The sequence below is a fragment of the Oryzias latipes genome, chromosome 11 (assembly GCF_053564925.1).
Source record: "Oryzias latipes strain Hd-rR chromosome 11, Olatipes_Hd-rR_3.1".
Classification (NCBI taxonomy): domain Eukaryota; kingdom Metazoa; phylum Chordata; class Actinopteri; order Beloniformes; family Adrianichthyidae; genus Oryzias; species Oryzias latipes.
The window spans coordinates 13,866,386-13,885,928 of NC_136247.1; the positions used below are offsets into that span (position 1 = coordinate 13,866,386).

Genomic DNA, 19,543 nt, shown 5'->3' on the forward strand with positions numbered 1-19,543 from the left:
GGGGTTCAGCACATCGACATGCAGTTACATAATCCAACCTTCACACTCGCATGTGATGAAGCTCTGTATCTGTGCACCTCTGTCTGTCAACACACAATTTGACGTCTGTTCACTGTTTCATGATTAACAAAGTAAAGTTTGAGAAAAGGTTAATGCGAAGGCGTCCATCCTTCACTTCCCAATGTACATCCGATCAGGGCATAATCTATTAACTTCATGTGCTGTTGAGCAAGGCATTTCAAGACATCTTGGTAAACCTCAATGTGTTCACACATGATAAAAATAATTTGACCAAAACTGACCGTCAAAGATGCAAAATGGTTGTTTTAAAGAAATGTGGTCTCTTTCATTTTTCTTGTCAGTCCAATGATTGCTGGAGTGTTTCCAGTTTGAATAAAGTCTAATAAAGACCAAACTCCAATGAAAATCCTGTCTTTAACATGTTCTTGTGGAATTTTTCTCATGATGGGAAACACACATTTAATCTTAAAATTGCACTTCTGAGTATTTCTTTATTCAAATTGTTGCTCAGGGGTTGGATGTAAAAATGCAGCTGCAATAAGCTTGTAACCGTGGCGTAGAAGCTACTACGGCAAGCCACACCGTCCCTGCTCTGCTCTATTCTGATGCATACAGTTAAAGATCAAATAGATCCATTAACGTCTTCGTTTTCCTCGTCCGAGCTGACATCTGGCTCAAAACTATACAGCTGGATGGCTCTAATGTTGTTTGCCATTTCTGTTTTTTTTATTTTTTTTATTTTGCTTGAAACACCATAATCATAATCAAAAGACCACTGGGAACACTTTTACAACAGATCAAAGTATAATCAAACTTTAAATGAAATAAATGGCACTTTAACTGTTATCACAATTTAAATGACTGGACTTTTTTTCAAAGCTCTTTTTGAGTTTCTTGTTGCTTTGCAACAGTTGCAACACAAATCTGACAGACACTGAGCTTTAACGCTTGATTTATTATTTCAATACACAGTTACATATTCAAAGGGAATTTTTTTTATTTTTCTGCTCACACATTTTTTGTTTATAGCATTTTCATGGTTCGTTTGGTTTATATTTTTAATTTACGAATATTTACCAAAACAAATTTAAAACAAATAAAATAAAAATATACTATAAAAATATTGAAGTGCTTTTCTGTAAAATTGGTCATTTTTTGCATATCTAAATGGAATCAATAACATTTCTTTATATTTATATTTAAGATAATAAGAAAGAGTAAAATGATGCAGAATAACAGCATCTACTTTAGATTACATTTACATTTATGACAGAAGCTTGAACATTTGTTTATTCCAACTTTACTGCTCACAGACAGGAGACAGTCAGTAGCTTGGTCATGATTTTCACAAAATACAATAAAAAAACAACAAATATTAGTACATTTCTCTTCATTGTCACACATATTCTAATATCTTTCCTCATCTTTCCTGTTGGCAGGTTGTCAAAATCTCAGTGTTGCTTAAACCTTTGTTTGTATAATGATTGTTGACTTACAGGCTTTGGAAAATACATTTAAAATACAAATACATTTGTTTGCCAATTACAGTTTTTGGTTTTGTTGTTTTAGCAACGTTCACCTGTAATTTTGGACACAGTGGAAAAAAATGCCCAGTTGCTATGGTAACCTGGATTTACCGAAATGCACCGGTGGAGCTGCTTTCATGCTGTATAGAGACAATGCAAGAGTTGTTAAAATCTGAATAAACCAACAAATTATGAGCTATATGGAGGAATAATCACAAGAAAAAGGACATTTTAGCAGTCTGTGAGTAAGTGGTCAGTTTGGTTCCTTTGCTTGCTGCAGAATACTGTTGAGCTGTGTCCTTGCCGCTTTAAAAACAGAGTGGGGAAGTTGCTAATACTGACTGGAGGGTGACACTGATACATGTTGACAGGTCAAAAGGGGTGAGGCCAGTATTTTTTCCCTTTACATGGCTGTGTGGTGCTTGTGTGTGCACAGGTGTGTGACATCCTCTCCTGTGATCTTATTTCTTTCTTGTGTGTGTTTGTGTGCACGGGCATGTGCAGAAGCCCACCTGAGTGCATATAGTCTGAATGTGCTTATCTATGGGCACACATGCGTGTCAGTGTGTGAGCGTGCAAGATAATCTATAATTAAATTCTCAAGTTTAATGGGATTATCTTTGAGAGACAAGCTGCAAAACGTCCTTGACATCCATCCCGCTGGTTATCCACAGCTGAGTGACTGATAGACACACATGTGGAGGGAGTGGGGTGGAAGTGGAGTGAAAAGAAGAGATCAGGAAGATGCTACAAAGAAATAAAAAGAAGAGTATAGACCAGTTAGAAGAGTAACATTAAAAAAAAAGTACTGGTATGTGAAGCTGGAAATAAAAGGGAGACCCAGAGGGAGAGGAAGGGAGAAAAATGCATTGTAATTATCTCTTCTACTGCTGTGTTACGCTGAAGGTCGGCTGGCCTTTTCCATTTGGCCAGTTTCCCCTCCACCTACAACAGACTGTCAGCCAGGCCAGCCAAAATAAACTCATGCATCAGCAGGGCTGCTTCGCGTCGCATTTTTTGTCAGCTGCAAGTACGAAAGTTATCACATAAAACATCTAATCATTCTTTAAATTTACTACACAAATACATCATTTGGCATTATTTAGATTTAAATAACAAAATATGTGTTGTGAGCCTAGCTTTCGTGTCTTTGAAATATAATTTCCTTATTGGAAAAGTATTTGGAGTGTGAACAATTGCAAATTACAATGATTTATTCACAGCAAAGTTAACAACCTGTCACATAAATTTTTAATTAGTAAATTATTTAAATACAACTAATAATAATAATTTGAATGCTATCATTCTCAAAATTATTGCAGTCATTGACCATTGTTCATTCTTCAGAATCTGCTCTTTGTTTCCCTCTAGCGGACAGTCAGGTAAAGGCATTTCTGTGGGTCAAGTGTTGAGTCATTCCCAAACTGTGGCATGAATTAATTGTGAGTTAATTGTTCAACCCTTTTAATAATAATTTAAACCACTTGTGACAAAATAGGTGAACTTTTTGAGGATTAGAAGTATTTTATTGACCTTTTGAACTACTTCGCATCAGACAACCAAACTAAATCGGTCACAAATTGGCTGATGGTTTTTACTTAATTCAGTGATTTAACAGGATTATGCCTATTTTTCTTAGTTTCACAAAGACACACCACCACGAACACAACGCACGAATAAAATGTCAGACACGTGTAAAGCACAAAACATCTCGTGGAACTTGAACAGAACACACGTTATTGTTCAGACTTCCGCTGGAACGGAAGTAAGTAGGAATGTACGTGAAGCCCTTGAACGCAGCACTTCACCAGCACTCAGGCTGAGAGCGAACGAGGTAAGAGCTGTCATTGAATGTGATTTATCGACGATAAGTAAAAGAAATTGATTCACAAACCTCAAATTATTTTTGAAAAGATGTTCCTGCTTTAAAAGGAAAGATTGTTAATTTGCTGCCGACCTTTTCTGTTAACCGGCAGCTGTCAAAACAAACGACTTCCTTTAGCTAACTAAACTAGCGGAGCGGTGAAGCCAAAAGTTAGAAGTTGCCGGTGAAGTTTAGGTTAACTAATCTGAACAAATTAACAACTCGGTCCCGTGTTACACGTTTATAATTAGTTCTTAGTTACATTTTTAGGCTGTTAAATGTATATATAAGTTGACTAAACAGGTGTTTTTCAGAGGGTGGGGGTCTGGCGGATGTGACTAATGTTAGCCCCGAGCTCGCTGATATTAGCAAGTTTCCTGAACTTTCAGTTGGATTTAGCTGTCAGACTATAGATGCTAAAAGTGTTTTAAACTTAAAACCATATTCTTAAGAGGATGTTTAGTTTTCCCCTTGAGACCCAACCGATAATAAGACCGAAACGTTTGTTGGTTGTTCCCCCGCCGCCATGCGGAAGTGTCTCAAAACAGAAACACTTGGAAGAAAGTTGGTGAAAAACCTAAATATATAACTTTCAAAATGATCTTTTTTTAACGGCGTTACTAAAGACTTCTGCACTCCTCGTTTCTAATTTAGTTTAGGATTATTTATTTATTTGTTTTTGTTGTGGTTTTGCCTGACCAGTATAGGGCTATTTCCTTTTTTTCTTTTTCTTTAATTCTTATATGAGTCAAAAGGCAAAACTGCAGAGCTTCGCTTCAAAGCCACTTTATAAAGGAAAAGAATATTAAAGTAATTTAAAACAAGTTTAAATGAAAAATAATTAGCACAGACAAAGTCTTCACTTTCTTACACGATTGCCATTAAAATCACGCAAAAACAGATTCATAAATACAATTGACATCCCAGACTGTTGTTTTTACATGTATTTAAATGATTTAACTCTTCTATTTGTTTATTTTTATGAAATCCAAATGAAATGAAAATCATTGTTCCTATTGGCATGATTGTGTATTATTTGTTAATAGACCATATGACTATGAACTGGTAGTTTTCAGTTTGTCTGGGACTTTTTCCTTCAATAACATTTCTTTTAAGCACCATTTAGTCATAACCTTTGTGCCTCTGCAGGCTCTAAATAAATGTCAACATGTTGCCTCTAAACAAAACAAAACTAACGTAAACATTGCAAGAACATATGAAATAAAATAAAAATAAAAACATTTTTTGAGGGAAAAGAAATTAGCTTGGAAATGTTGACTTTTGTTTTTTGAAACAACTGAAATCATGTCAGAATTGAAATATATACTTGTATTTGTTGCTTTTCTTCTTTCAAAGTGTTTTGTAAATCTCAATTATAGATGTAAAGTCAGTTTTTGTGGCAAAATTGAATTCAAAAGACGTGTTTTTTTATTGGCATGTTTAATTGCTTCACTTTGTCACATAATTACAGTTTCCAGTTTGTCTTTTAACTATTTTCAGGTAATTAGCTGTGTTTTGCTAACACGGCTTACATCCACTGACTTATATTACTTATCCTCTGGAGTTTCTCTGTTGTGTTCTTCATTAGCATGAATTTGATAAATGCTGAGTGTCCAGAGCCCAAAGATTTAGTCTTAAAATTGTAACAAAATGTCACTTTTCCTAAATAAAATAAAAAGTAAAAAAGTTTTTGACATTTCAACTTTTAAAGGTCTTTTAATGTTTTGGTTTTTTGTATGTTTTGACAAATACATTGAGTATAGAAACTCTAGAAGCGTAGGAAATTACTATTTTTAAAGTAAGATGAAACCTGTTTCATCTTTTGAATCTCTTACTGCCAGTGATTGTAAAACAGGCTCAACTTGATGCGTCAGATAACAGTGTGATTAAACTGGGAACGAAAGGGAAATGTTTGCACTAAGCATCCAGAGTTATTCCTACATACGCGTCTGTCCTGGCTGGTGTCGCCGACCCGTCGCACCAGGACCACCTTGTCCCTGACTCAGAGTTCAGCTGAATGCTTCTGCAGCCAAACAGCTCCAACAAAAAGCCAGTGAAGAGGTGGCAGAGCAGACTGTCTACCATTGTCCCTCTCAGCCGCCGGGTTTGTGAACTGCATACCGTTCGAGTGGTCACAGGTTTATTTCTCTATTATGAAGTAAACAGCGCTTTACAGCGTGGTCACTGTTGCCATCAACTTTTCTCGCAGTCGGCTCGCTGGTTTAGTCACGGCATTCCAGTTAGCCTGCCACCTGATGCATGCAGGCTGAAAGGCCTCAGTGTTTACACGCTGCTGAGGCACGCCGAACAATGAGAAGGGTTTTCATCCTCAATCTTTCAATTATTTCTCTGTTAGTCAGCTTTGTGTTTAAATCATTAGATCCTACAGCTTCTATAGTGAAAGTTGGGCTAAAATGACACATTATGAACAGGAATCTGCAGTTAAAATGAACTAAAGCATCATTTAAGATCTTTTTTTCGCATTTGAATCCATCTTTATTCACATCAAGTGTCATAGATTCACAAAATGCATTTTGTTATTTTGGTTTTCTCCAGCAGAAAGCTGCTTTGCTGTTTAATGTGTGCATTTACAATTTTAAGAAACTCTACCCCAGCTTTTGTTGAGTTTAAATGTCAAAGTGGGACACAAAACTCTGTTCAAGCAAAACAAGGGAAAAGGAATGTGAACAACTTAATCATGAACTTGTGGTTTAAATCAAATCAGGAAGTTAGCTGTGTTTTTTTTTTTTTTTTAATTGAAGCAAATATTCAACAAACAATCACGGCATGTCTGTCAATGACAACAATATCAATGCTGAGATAAAGGTAGACAAAAAACAAATATGAAAACAAATATAACTTTAAAAAAATAATCAATAAAGGAAGTTAGCTGTGTTGCACAGCCATAAATGAAATGAGTCAGAACCTCTGTCGAGGCTATTTGTTAAATTAGAGTTTTTAGTTTCAAAAAGCAGCTTTAGATTTCTGCCGTCTAACAGATTTGTAGTTATGGTCATGTTTCTTTGCCAAGTATCATTTTGCTTTTAAAAAATTAGAATTTTAATGATAAAGTCTTTGGATGTGCTCTTTTAGATGCAAATTTAATGTAGTTTTCCAGATGCTGTGAGTCTGAAAACTGTTTATTGCTGCTCTGAGAAGAATTGTATTTTTTTCCATCTTGACACTTCTAAAGACTACAATTCCTCTTTCATACGAGTTCCTTTCTTACATCTTGAATTTGCTGCATCCTCCCCCCCAGATGCAGACCATAAAGTGTGTGGTGGTGGGAGACGGTGCAGTGGGGAAGACCTGCCTGCTCATCTCATATACGACTAACAAGTTTCCCTCTGAATACGTGCCCACGGTGAGTAACCTGGAGCGTAAATCCTCACACATGCGGCGCCTTCTGATGCAACGCCAAAGAGACTCTCAGCGAACACACGGTGGCAGGGTTTGTTGGTGTCACACAGGAAGTGACACTGCATTGAACGGACATCACACAAATGAACTGAAATGCAGCTGATTCTTAAGGAGACAAAAGCAGAATGCTCGTCCTCATCTAGTAGAGAAACTCAATTCTTTTTGTCTTACTGTTGCAGAATTTTTTATTTTTGTCTGACAAATGGAATCGTAAAGATTTAATTTATTTTGAGATGTTTCACCCACTAGCTTTGAATCTTTTGCAGAAGGTCTTGAGCTTGTCATGATTGTTTATGTTGAAGTCAAACGATGGTGTAAGTGAAATCCTTTTCTCCCAAAGCCATGACCTCATGAAAGGGGGGCGTGGTCACTCCAATAAACCTGACAAGTTTATCCGGCAGGCCACGCCCATCACAAGCAGCTGATAATGAAGCGTCATGATGAGCACAAAAACATCTGAGGAAGATTGTAGGTTAGCAGTAAAACATCTTTATCATTTGTCGGAAAAATGCGTATGTTAGTATGTTTAGCGTTTGTTTATCAAGTTCTTTTCTTCTTCCACTAAAATTTGATATTTTTACTACATGAAAGTTCTGAACAAGGACGCAGCATCATCCTACCGTCTCGAAAAGCTGAAGACAAACATCTAAGATGCAAACGGGAGAACATTACACCACCAAGCTCACAGATAAAAGCCAATCCAACAGAAAAATCATGAACAAATCAAGAAAAGCTCTCGTGAAGGAAAGGATAAGGACAACTGTGAACTAAAACCACCTAAAATAAAAAAAGACAAATTCACCACACAAGAAGAGACATAACGGATAAATGCACAAACATTTGACCAGGAATTTGAAATGACAAAAAATAAAAATGTGGAAGAAAAACAGGAGTTCCGTTGGAAAACAGTCTGTTGGAAACAACGGAGCTGTGGGCTGCTGTTAACAGTCTGACTTTTAATAAAGATTTTGGGTATTTCAACAAAGCAATGATTGTTCATTTGGTTTTGTTTTTTTGACAATTTGTAATTCTTAAACAATTTATAGTATGGCTAATTAGATGTTGAGTTCTGAGGTCAGCTTGCAAGTTACTAAACTATAAATCTTGGTGTTTGGTTGAATGATTTACCGGTAAATTCTGTCTTTACGCTCCTACATGTAAACAATTACAGAGTTCCTGTTATATATATGCTGAGCAGCAGCAGCAGCAGCAGTTTGGTGTGTTAGGGACCCCTCAGGTTCTCCAGCTTAAGAACAAACTTAAGCTCCACTTTTCACGCAAAGCCCCACATTTTGGCTGCTGGATCTCTGAGTCTCACCATCTCTTTCATATTTTTTCCTTACAATTTAATCTATTTTTTTCAGTTTTCTGAGTTTGCATCAGTGAGAAGTGGTCATTTTTGTTTATCAAATATATTTTTTGTTTGTCTTTATAGTTGTGAAGATCTTGTGAATTGTGAGACATTTGAATGTGCTGCCATTGTTTGTTGGGTAAAAGTTTGACCAACTTGATTTAAGGCCACATTTTGAGGCTGGTTGGCTGCATGTAGGACATGGCGCATGGGAAACCAGGGTTCCTTTTCCAGGGTTGGGTATGAGCTGAATCCAGTGTGGGTCCTTGAGCAAGACCCTTCGCGCTACTGCCTAACTATGTAGCCACAAGGGGGCCCAAGTCTGGGTCCCCTGTGCCGGTCCCTCAGCCCAGATAAAATACAGGGTCGTGTCAGGAAGGACATCCAGCATAAGAATCTCTGCCAAACCGCCTGTGAAAGCTCACCCTCAGTGAAAGCTGATTGGCTGTGGCGACCCCTGAAGGGACATGCCGAAAGTTTAACAACAACTTGAGGCCATATTATCTCAAAGTTTTGTTTCTTGCATCAATGTGTTTAGTTTAATACTTCAATTCCAAATTCCTCCTTAAAATATAGAATTTGCTTATCTGTTCTTGCGATCCAAAAGTGCCAAAGCTGTTGGTCAGTCAGCAGCTGTTCTGAGTGTTTTTCTGGTTTATTGTCCTATTGTTTGTGTCAAACACACAACATCCCCTTCCTGTCTTCATTATCCTCTGAAGATAATCACAGCTTTCAAGTTGCAACTTAGAAACAACTTAGAGACAAATAAAAGTTCATTTGCATTTTATAAATGTGTAGTCCACAATTTACTGCTTTCAGAGAGAATCTGCTGTAACTGCAGATCATTAATCCCTCCGACTGTATGCAAATGTGTTTTTGTCTTAGCCTCTGCAGCTTTTCTGCATCTGGTTGTGCTGTTTCCTGTTAGTCAGCAGACTATTGACACAATTAGGAGAGAGGAAGTTTCCTCTAGAAAATATTTCTTAATCTCTGCAGGGGTTCCTTTATTTATTTTTATAAATTTCAGGCAGTTGAATATTACTGAATATAAAAATATAAAAACAAATATGAATAGAAGAGATAATGATGGATAGACTCTGATTCAGGTGGTATTTTTGCTTGTGTTTTAAGTCCTAAGTCAGAAGTTAAATTAGTTACATTTCAGACATTTAGATCAATCTGTTTTATTTTGGACAAAAATAAAACCTTTTTAGTCAGAAGACAAGTAAAAAATGGGTATGTGGTGAAAAGCATTGACCTGAGGGTTTCTTTTGTTTTTTTTTGTTTTTTTTAGAAAGCTTAAAAAAGTGTTGGTGTTGAGACGGTTCTTGGTTTTATTTCCAGTTTTCAGTGACTGCAGGATCGCCTTAGGTCTTTGTTTGTCAACAGTTTCATTTTTTTTTTTTTGAGTGAAAATGTTCGTTTAGTGAACTTCAATTTTACAGCAGTTTGTCATGCATAGAAATAAGTTTAACAGTGTTTGATACTTGTGAGTCATTCCAGCTGTACTGTTGTGACTTAAAGACCAGCACTTCCTGTTTGAGGTTTCAAAACAAAACTTCCAGGTCATCTTTTGCACGAGTGTCTCTAAGACGGGGCAGGTGATAGACTTCCTAGTTTTTATCAGAGTTCAGCTCCTCCTTCATGTTTCTTTGTTTTTCAACCGCACTTTTTACTGGAAACTCTTTCAAAGTTGCTTCCCAATATTTTTCTAATGTAGAGTAAAAGTTTGAAATGTTTGACCACTTTATCAAAGAACAACTATTGAAAAGCGTCCATTTTTTTCACCCCTTAATTTCATAGCAGCAGCGTCAGCACCATCTTTGCAGAGAAGAGTTTTTGTTTACTAAGTGTAAAATCATCAGATTTATTACTGTTCTATATGTAAATGTGCAAAAAGGTCTACAGATTAAAAACTTACTGGTCTGGGAATATTGAAACGAAAAAATCAGAGCATTGCAAAAACAGAAGTTTTTGTTTATGTATACTTTCATTAATAGGTTTGACACAAATCTATGTTCTATCATAAAAAGAACATGGATATCTGTGGTTTGCTGAGGTTTTATCAAATGCAAAATGAAAAAGTTCAGCTGCTGTGAGCCTCAGAAATTCTGTCCTCCTGCCAAACATGTCGTCTGGTGTTTTCAGATGTTCTCTCAGAGCTGCATCAGATCTTCCAGATCAGTCATTTGATCGTACAGAGATGACCAGGTGTGGCCATGTGAGCGCAGGAGGTGGGCGTGTCAAAGCCGTGGTTGGAATTTGTGCTCATGTAGACGGATTTAGTTTGGTTTACCTGGAATGTTGAGACCTTCCTGTTCTTTATTGCACTTAGAAGCCTGGAGGCATGGAAATGATGAAACCGGAGGGGAGGGGGAACTGAGGCACTGAACTTTTATCAGACTAGTGGGGGTCCAAACAGAGCAAATACTCTTTTTTTTTTTTTTTTTTAATTATTATTATATATTATTATTCCCACATTTTCCCGTTTATACCTGAGAGCAGCTCAATGCAACCACAGATCAATGTCTAGCCGCTGTTTGGGTTCAGAACCTTTCCCAACCCTGTCGATCCTGATTTTCGTGAACCACAAAGCCACCGTAGTTGAGAACACTCAACCTGACCATGAGTCAGCGATGTCAAATCTAAAGACTTGGTTTCGACCCGCATGAGGGTGGAGCATTGTGAGGGTGAGGGTTACTCCTTTGTTGGTTGTGTATTTTTTTTTCTGTTTCTGTCAATGATGTGAATCACAGCACACAAAGTGAGCCCTGGAGGCGTACCCTGATAGCAGACTTGTTGACGCTGCTTTATGAAAAAATGAACCCTATAATTAAAGCACATTTTTGGCATGAAGAATAACAAATGGCGTGCACAGAAGTTTGAGGTTGACTCATCTATTTCACTTTAGCTCATACATTGGCATTTGATTCCTACTCAAATTTTGGACAAGTTAACTTGTCACATTTGTGGTCGTGTTTGTTTTTGTGTAAAGGTGTAACATACATCTCTTTGTTTTTGGAAACCATAATTTAAAAGCCGTTTCACCCCCCCAACCCTCTTCTGTCTTCCTCAGGTTTTTGACAACTATGCGGTGACAGTGATGATCGGCGGGGAACCGTACACTTTAGGCCTTTTTGACACTGCAGGTACACATACATCTTCATACATACATTCATGTACATTCATATATCCTAAAACGAACAAACTAAGAGACAAAAAAATGTAGATGAATTTGCTTATTTTTACTCAGAATGTTTTTGTGTCGCCCCCTGCAGGTCAGGAGGACTATGACAGACTGCGGCCGCTTAGCTACCCTCAGACAGACGTCTTCCTTGTTTGTTTCTCCGTTGTATCTCCTTCTTCCTTTGAGAACGTCAGAGAAAAGGTTTGATATGCAGCGTTGCTTTTCATTACATTTGCCCAAAATATAAATTAATGAAGGAAAGAAATGCCTGAAACCAAATTTTTTAAAAAGGTTAAAAAAAATAATTTAAAAACAAAAAATTACAACTTTTCAAACCAAATTTTTTTAAACTATTTACTTTCATTAGCAGTTTCCTCCTGTCACTTGTCAGCCGTCCAACATTTTTATCATAGACGGAGAGTAATAATTTTTCTAACTGTAGAAATGCTAGTTATTCCAGCCGCTCTGTTCTGGGCAAAGATCAGGACTTCCTGTTTGAGGCAGATTTCAAAACAAAAGTACCAGGTCAGTTTGGCTATAAACTCAGCTACAGGATCAAGTCTGTCTAATTTAATTTTTTACCGGTATTTTGTTTCTCAAACAAATCTGATGTCTCAAGTCAAAGGTTGCTCTGCTTGTGTTTTTTTGTTTTGTTTCATGTTTTGTTTTTTGTGAAATCTGCACACAAACACACACACACATGTGGTATCCCTAGATGGCAGTATGAGTTCTGTTGCTGATGACATTTTGTGTTCACATTTTTATTCATTTTTGACACACATAGTCTGTTAAAGTATTCACTCTCCTGAAAATATTAAAGATAACAGAAAAAACTTTTAAAAATGGGATGAATCAATGTAACATTAAATCACCAGTAAAATGTATCCTTAGCGTACATTTCTTTGAGTAAACGTAATCACAAGTGAGCCAGCTCTGACCTGCAGGTTGTTTTTCTCAGTGGGTGCCAGAAATCTCCCACCACTGTCCACGGACGCCCTTCCTGCTGGTGGGGACTCAGGTGGATCTGAGAGACGACAGCAACACTTTGGAGAAGCTGGCAAAGAACAAGCAGCGAGCTCTGGCCTGTGAGAGCGGAGAGAAACTGGCTCGGGAGCTCAAAGCCGTCAAATACGTGGAGTGCTCAGCCCTCACTCAGGTACGGCAGGAAGTCACAGCTTTAGTGCTTTGTGCTGTTTAACGCGTGTGTCCGGATAAAAACACACATACGGTTTGTGAGATAACAGCAGGTGTTTATCCCGGTATTCATTACAGTCAGGATAAACAGGAAACCTGTTTCAGCTTTTCTTTTTAAAATGATGCCAAATTCTTTTTATTGAGCAAATATTGGTTCCAGAGGTCATTGAATTTTCAAAACTTGTGCATGCATGATTACCAAAAATAAGACTAAGGTTGAAAGAACACAGTAAGCAAGAGTAATGGAATAATAAACAAACACATTTAGTCAAAATGAAAGATGGCCGTCTTGTAAACGTTTCATCTCAGACAACTTGTCAGTAAGTCCTGAAATCTTTGCAGAAACTCAGTTCAGCTCAAACTGATGTGATGGAGAGGAGATTTTCTGGTGGGAATGTCAAAACAAATAGGAGATTAGGCTTAATGAGACCCCCGCCCTAAACTTTTCCTTTTTGTTTGTGCTCTTTATGTTCATCTCTCCTTACATGTCTCATTTCTTCTGGTTCCCAGAGAGGTCTGAAGAACGTCTTTGATGAGGCCATCCTCGCAGCTCTGGAGCCTCCAGACACCAAGCCCAAAAAGCGCTGCGTCCTCCTATAGACGCCACGAGAAGAAGAGGAAGTGAACATGGAAGACATGAATGTTCACATGAAGAGAGGGATCTGGAGGGGGAGGGTGGGTGAGGACGACGTGTTAAAGCTGTGCCTTTAACCTCAGTGGCTTAACTTGAGGGTGACGTTGGAATGAGCAGTGGCTTCATTTTTACTGATAGATGCATGTCGCCCCAATCCGACTAACGCATTTAAACACTCCTCTCTGAGCAGGAAACAGAGTCTTAATAATGGCAGGAAGCAGGCTGGGCGATGGAAAGAGTTAACCGCAGATGCCTTTAAGACCCGAACAATAGCAGGATTTACATTTACAGTTGAAGCTGGAAATCATCTCCAGAAATAATTGATCCCTTTTGTGATATAAATCACTTTCTTTTTTCCAGAATTTTCCACCTGGTTTTTCTGTGAGGAAATTCCCCCTAAAAAAACGATTCCTCCTCTTCAGACTCAAATTCTCCGCACAACAGTGGCTTATAGATGAAATCTTAACATGGATTATGTGTTGATGATGATAAAAACTGTAGGCTGATGTTGGAAAATAAAGTGATGATGGTAGAAAAACAATATGGCATTGATTATTTTTGTTAGTATTATTGAAGACAAATCAAGTCTCTGAGTGTTTATGACTTAAGAATTCAGAGTAATAGTCTGACCACTCACGGCTGAATATTTAAAAACTGCAAATTGATGGTCAGATTTGACCTAAAGTGCTGCAGAACAGAATTTGAATGTTTTCTCTCAGTTGTTAACCCTGAGGCTGCACTGTTTAACCGCACACAGAATCGATGAAGCACCTCAGCGTCCAAGCATCACTCCCAAGTATTTCTTCAGGAATAAAAAAGGTTTTCTGTTCTGCTGTTTAAAAAAAAAAGCCTTAAATAAAACTGCCTCCTGAAGCTGATCGACTCTAATTCTGAATCCTCTCAGCAAACTGCCCAAACTTTGTTTTTATTAAATGTGTCATTTAAGGACTTTTCACCTTTTGTGAAGATGTGGCCAAACAGTTAACGGTTTGACACAAACTACTACTTCTTTTAGTTTTTTTTTTTAACTTTCTCTCTGCTCTCATTGCGGGCTACTGCTGTCAGCGCCTTCTGAAGCCTTTTAGGAAACACCACCTAGTTTAAAACACGTTGTTGGTTTCTGAAGATTATATAAATGCTAGGAAACCTAAAAAGGTTAAATGAATCGGCATGAATTGCCTTTAAAAGGTTCAATTTTGAAAACGAGAATCCTTGTCCTCTAGTGAAAACTGAAGGAATTTTTAGTTTTCATTCTCCACCTTTACTGACTATTTGCCTCTAAATGTCCTGAGCTTCCATTTTGACCTGCTGTTGCCATTTTTTTCTTTCAATGTATAGATGAATATAGGTATTATTTAGCATGTATAGAGTTTTCCTTTTGGTTGTTTCTTTGGGGAAATTATTCTTGCAGAAGTGTTGAAATGTAAAAGTTTTTATCTCCTTTATATTTTGCTTTCTCAACAGTTTAGTGCCAAAAGGGGAAGTTTTACCAGTTTGGTTTAAAAACTAAGAGATCTTGATAAGCTCTTTTTGGCAGACTTTAAAAATATATTTTTAAAAGACAATGTTGGAAATGGTGGGTGTCTGGAAATAATAAAAAGAAATGCAGTTCAACATCTTTTTAGCTTGACTTGATTGTATTTTGTTGGCATGAGTTATTGCTCTTTTGCAGTAAACTGGCCTGTTTTGAGGGTTAACATTTATGGATAAAATGCAGAAAATGTTTAGTTTTTGAAAAACACAAAACCACATTTTTAGCACTCGTTATCCAAAAAAATGTGGAGAGTAGCAGCCTTAAATTTATCCCTTGTGCTATCCTAGGCACTTTAACATTGGGAGTTGGGTCATCTAGACCCGCTAGACAGTGCCCTGAACCTTTTTTCTTCAATGATTTGTGATCTTCACTGGTGTCCATGGATTACATGAAATCTTTCCACCTTTATCCACCTTTGTCATGGTAGGAATAACACATCAAAGTAAGGGTGGAGTCATCTAAGCTAGCACAAGGGTTACACATGCAAAATAATTTATGTATTTGTTTGTTGGTGAATGTTTTGGCTTGAATATTCATCAGAAGGGTTCAAATTCCCCAGTGATGTTTCAGGTTTTACAGTTGATGTTGTGCTCTACAGTGAACACTAGGGGGAGCAGTTTCATCAGTTTAGATGCTGTTTGTAAACAAACTGTCCTCATTTTGATTGGCAGTCTAAAATGGATCCCTTTTCCTGAAACAACATGAAGGCCCAAAAAAGCTCTTCATCTTAAACCTCTTCTTCCTTTGTCTTCCTCATCTCCTTTCAACACCTTTTTAGCTGTGCTGTTTGCTTTGAAAAAAATTTGTTATTTAATAACTTTAAGGGGCAGTGAAACATAAAGCTGTTGTATTTTAAATTCATTAATAATAAGCTAAGCTAGAATATTTAATTCTAACATCCCGAAAAATCCGATTTGACCGTTTAGGTGAAAGTCTAGATTTTAGGCCTAAAACTAAACCGTTTTACACGATCTTACCTTGTATTACTGGAAGAAAAAAAGACAACTATTTAGTTTAACATGAGCTTTAAGGCGCTACTGTCTTTTAAATGTGTTTTTTAAGACGTTTGGATCAGATTTTCTTTTGAGTATTGAGTGGTTTTGTTGCTTCTTTCAGTTTTACTGCTTTTGAAAACTGGAATTAATACAGCTGCTTCCGTATCCAGACATTTTTTAATTTAATTGTTATTGACACCCTTATGAGAGTGAATTTTAAAAGCAAATACAAACTTGGAACTGAAGGTTTTCACTTAGGATGCAGAGCAAACCTTTAGCCTTTAAGGACATTTAAAAGGCTGAAACCATGGCTTCCACTTTATAGAAATAACCCACTGTTCTGGATTGCTAGGTTGGTCGTTCTAACGGAAAGTTTCTTTTTAAGTTTTACACGACTTGAAGCTTTTGCCAGCTATTTTTTATGAGACTAAAGGAAAACCAAAAGTACAAACTAAGATCTTCTGAGGAAGCTGAATGTAATGATGGCAGAACGTCTGAAGTATCTGGTAAAACAAAGGATTTAAAACACAAAGAAAAGCAGAAAAGAGATGAGAATATCTCAGAAAATGTGCAAATTCTTTGCATTGACTCATGAACTCCTGATCAATGTGTGATATAAGCCCCTAACTTGAATATTTATACAGTGTTATTCGGCTATAAGCTTTCCAATGGGGTCTCTTGACAACATTGTGTTCTAAGAGAAACACAGTTTTTAAGGAAAATGGACAAGCAGCTGGTTACTGACAAAAAGCTGGACTGCGGTGGCAAAAGACCGGATATTTCCAACAGTTGACCTACACTTTATACATTGCCTTCATACTACTACATAATGAGAACAAAAGAAAACTATCTGGAAGAGATGCCACAACCTTCAAGATTCAAAAAAGGTGTTTCAAACAAGTTTAGTGGACTAATGGATAGTTTTAAAAAAGGCCACCATGAGAGACTAATGGAAACAAGTCTCATATTGATAAAGATTATCTTTATAGTCCTCGAAATGTAAAAAGATGCACTATAACCCATCTTGCCTAATTTGATTCTTAGCCAGAAAAGTTAGCAAACTCATAAGTTCACGGAGGGAGGAGCTTAAAGGAAGAATGGGTTCAAACAGGTAAACTGATCATCAGGCCAAATAAAACGGTACTTTTGTTTCAGGGTTCAAACAGATTACACAATCAGTATGATTGACTGATATTTGTCAATTTTGTCAGAATGTAGCCCGTAAAGACAGAGCGTGTATATAATAACCTATTGATCTGCCTCCAACAGTGAACTGAAGTTGTGTTAATCTTTGCGTAGCAAAGTTGTTGTTTTGTGAAATAACATTGCTTACTTTCAGTTTCACTTGGACTCACTGGAGAATCTTGACCAGTTCCTGAAAACTTTGTTGTGTTTCTAAAAGTACCTTTCCCGCCTCTGACTGTTGGCTTGCCTACTGAGTATTATTGGATGTCCATCTGACCTCGTTATGTATGCGCTGCCATGGGCGACCAGCTTGAAGAAGGGAGGAGGGTGAGGGATGGGAAAAACAGAGTTGCATTATGGGACAGAAACCTGACCTCTCCCTTTTTTTTTTTTCCTTCTACACTCAGAGGACGCCTACGTCCGCACATACATACACGTGCACACACACATGCACAGACAATCAGTGGGTCCGGCTTGCTTAGTGTGCATTTGAGCAACACATCTGCATTCTGTAAAGAGAGAACGTTCAGATGCACACACTGACCGCCATTGTTGACCAGAAATACAGTGTTGTGTGTGTGTGTATAACCATTTGTGTGCAGCTATGTTGCTCGACTGTCTTCCTTTGTAGAAATTTGCCCTAAAAGTTTTAGCTTTTGTCCGTTTTTGTCTTTTTCACTAATTTTGTCTGTGTTAGAGTCTGCAGAACAATCCGGTTCCATGAAGCTTAATGATTCATCATTTTTTTTTATGTAGTAAGAATTTTTAAACAAAGGTCTTAGGTTATAATGTTATACAAAGGTTATGCCTGAATGCACTCAACTGTATTTGTTTGTCTTAGTGTACATTGTTTATCTCAGTTTGTGTTCTTTGTTAAAGTCTTTTTTCTGCCCTTTTGTAATGGTACAGATGTTGTCTTAAGTACTGGTTAGTTTTCAGTTTTTGTGTAATAGGTTTTCCACCAATACTGCTCTAAACTACTGTTTAGAGCTTTTTGTGCTTCAGAACATTTTCTTGCATTTGACTCTTGCATTTTCGCTCTAAACACGGAGAACTTGCATTTTCTGGGAACTTTTGTTAAGAGGTTATCCTTGTTTTGTTTTTTTAAATCTTTAGTTGAAGTTGTTGTCCACATATACTGAATCTGAATCCTATCCTGAAGAAGTAAGTCCGCAACTTTCGTTGTGTAACTCTAGTTCTGAGGAGATTGTGTGTAAATCTCTCGTTAAATCTTATTGGTTTTCTTTTCTCCATTTTTTTTGGCAATGCTAGTCATTATTTATATAGTGTGTTCTTTTGTGGGTCCGTGTGTGCACGTGAACATGCAAACTACTGTGTGTGTGGATGTATGCTCGTTAACCTATAATTTTGTGTAGATGTGTGTGTTTGTATACAGTACAGGGAAATGCATCGAGAGTCTACATCTGACATAACTGGTTACCATGCATACAGTGAGACTATTATGGGGTGTTCTTTGTTTTGTCACATTGTGCCCTGGTATGGAACAGGAGGGGGGAGGGGATCAGGGTGTGTGCATGTGTGAGCGTGCATGCAAATGTGTGTGTGTAAAAGAGGGGGTTTCATACAAGTCTAAGAAGATATGTGTGTGTTTTGATGTGTGTACTTGTGTGTGTGTATGTGGGCATATTGCAGGGAAAGAGTGCGCACGAGCATTGGATTGGGTGGGGGATGGGTGTGCATGTTTGCACAGACGTGCAAGCATATAATGTGTGCATGATGAAGTGAGGTAGTGCTTGTGTTTTTGAGAAGGTACAAGAAAATGGCGACTCGTGCGTGCGCGCGTGCAAGCCTTCAAGATTCACTGTTTACTGAAGTTTTGCTATGCGGATCATGTTTAATGATCATACCTGTGGCTCCTTGACTGTATGTTTTTGTTATTTTGACTCATTTACTTTGTGACAAAACAAAACTTAAGTAGATAACGAGCAAGAAAAACTGTCTATGCCTAAATGTTTAAAGCCAACCAGAGGAAAATACAACCCTGCAGAACAGGCAGCAAGTTTCCATATTCATGTGACAGGAATAATATATTTTTAATATGTAAATACAATATATTTCTGTCAGTATATAAAATCGTGCAAGTTTGTAATGTTTTTTTTTTTTTGCATATATAGTTTCAAACTTTTTAGTTTCTAAAAAAATGAAAAGCTATAACTGAACAAATTAATGTGTAATAAAACTGAAAGCATTTTTACTTGATATAGTGGCAAAGCAGTTCCACATCATGGTACTACCACCACCATGTTTGATTGTTGAACAGATGCTTTTCTGACATCTAAAGGTGTAAAGCTCTCAATTTACAGGTCGATCTTTTTTCAAATACTCACCAGTGGTCATGAGCGCTGGGTCATGACTGAAAGAACGAGGTCCCCAAAGCGGCTGAAATGAGCTTCCTCCATAGGGTTACTGGGCGAGATAGGGTGAGAAACTCGGTCACCCAGAGAGAGCTTGGAGTAGAGCCACTGCTTCTCCACATCAAGGGGAGTCGGTTGAGGTGGTTCGGGTATCTGGTTCGGATACCTCCTGAACGCCTCCCTGGGGAGGTGTTCCGCTTTGGTATGGAGATCCTGCCCGGGTAAGAGCCAGGACACGCTGGAGAAAAAATGATCAG

At 37.6% G+C, this 19,543-nt stretch overlaps 1 protein-coding gene across 1 annotated transcript; it reads left to right on the forward strand.

Annotated features, from left to right (window-relative positions):
- Positions 1-3,226: 3,226 nt before the first annotated feature.
- LOC101164658 (cell division control protein 42 homolog) lies at positions 3,227-13,738 on the forward strand. The gene is made up of 6 exons (XM_004074052.5): positions 3,227-3,381; positions 6,671-6,775; positions 11,259-11,331; positions 11,461-11,570; positions 12,328-12,525; positions 13,074-13,738. Exons 1-6 carry the CDS (start codon positions 3,229-3,231, stop codon positions 13,161-13,163), a joined length of 729 nt encoding a protein of 242 aa, XP_004074100.2. The 5' UTR covers positions 3,227-3,228; the 3' UTR covers positions 13,164-13,738.
- The last annotated feature ends 5,805 nt before the right edge of the window (positions 13,739-19,543 follow it).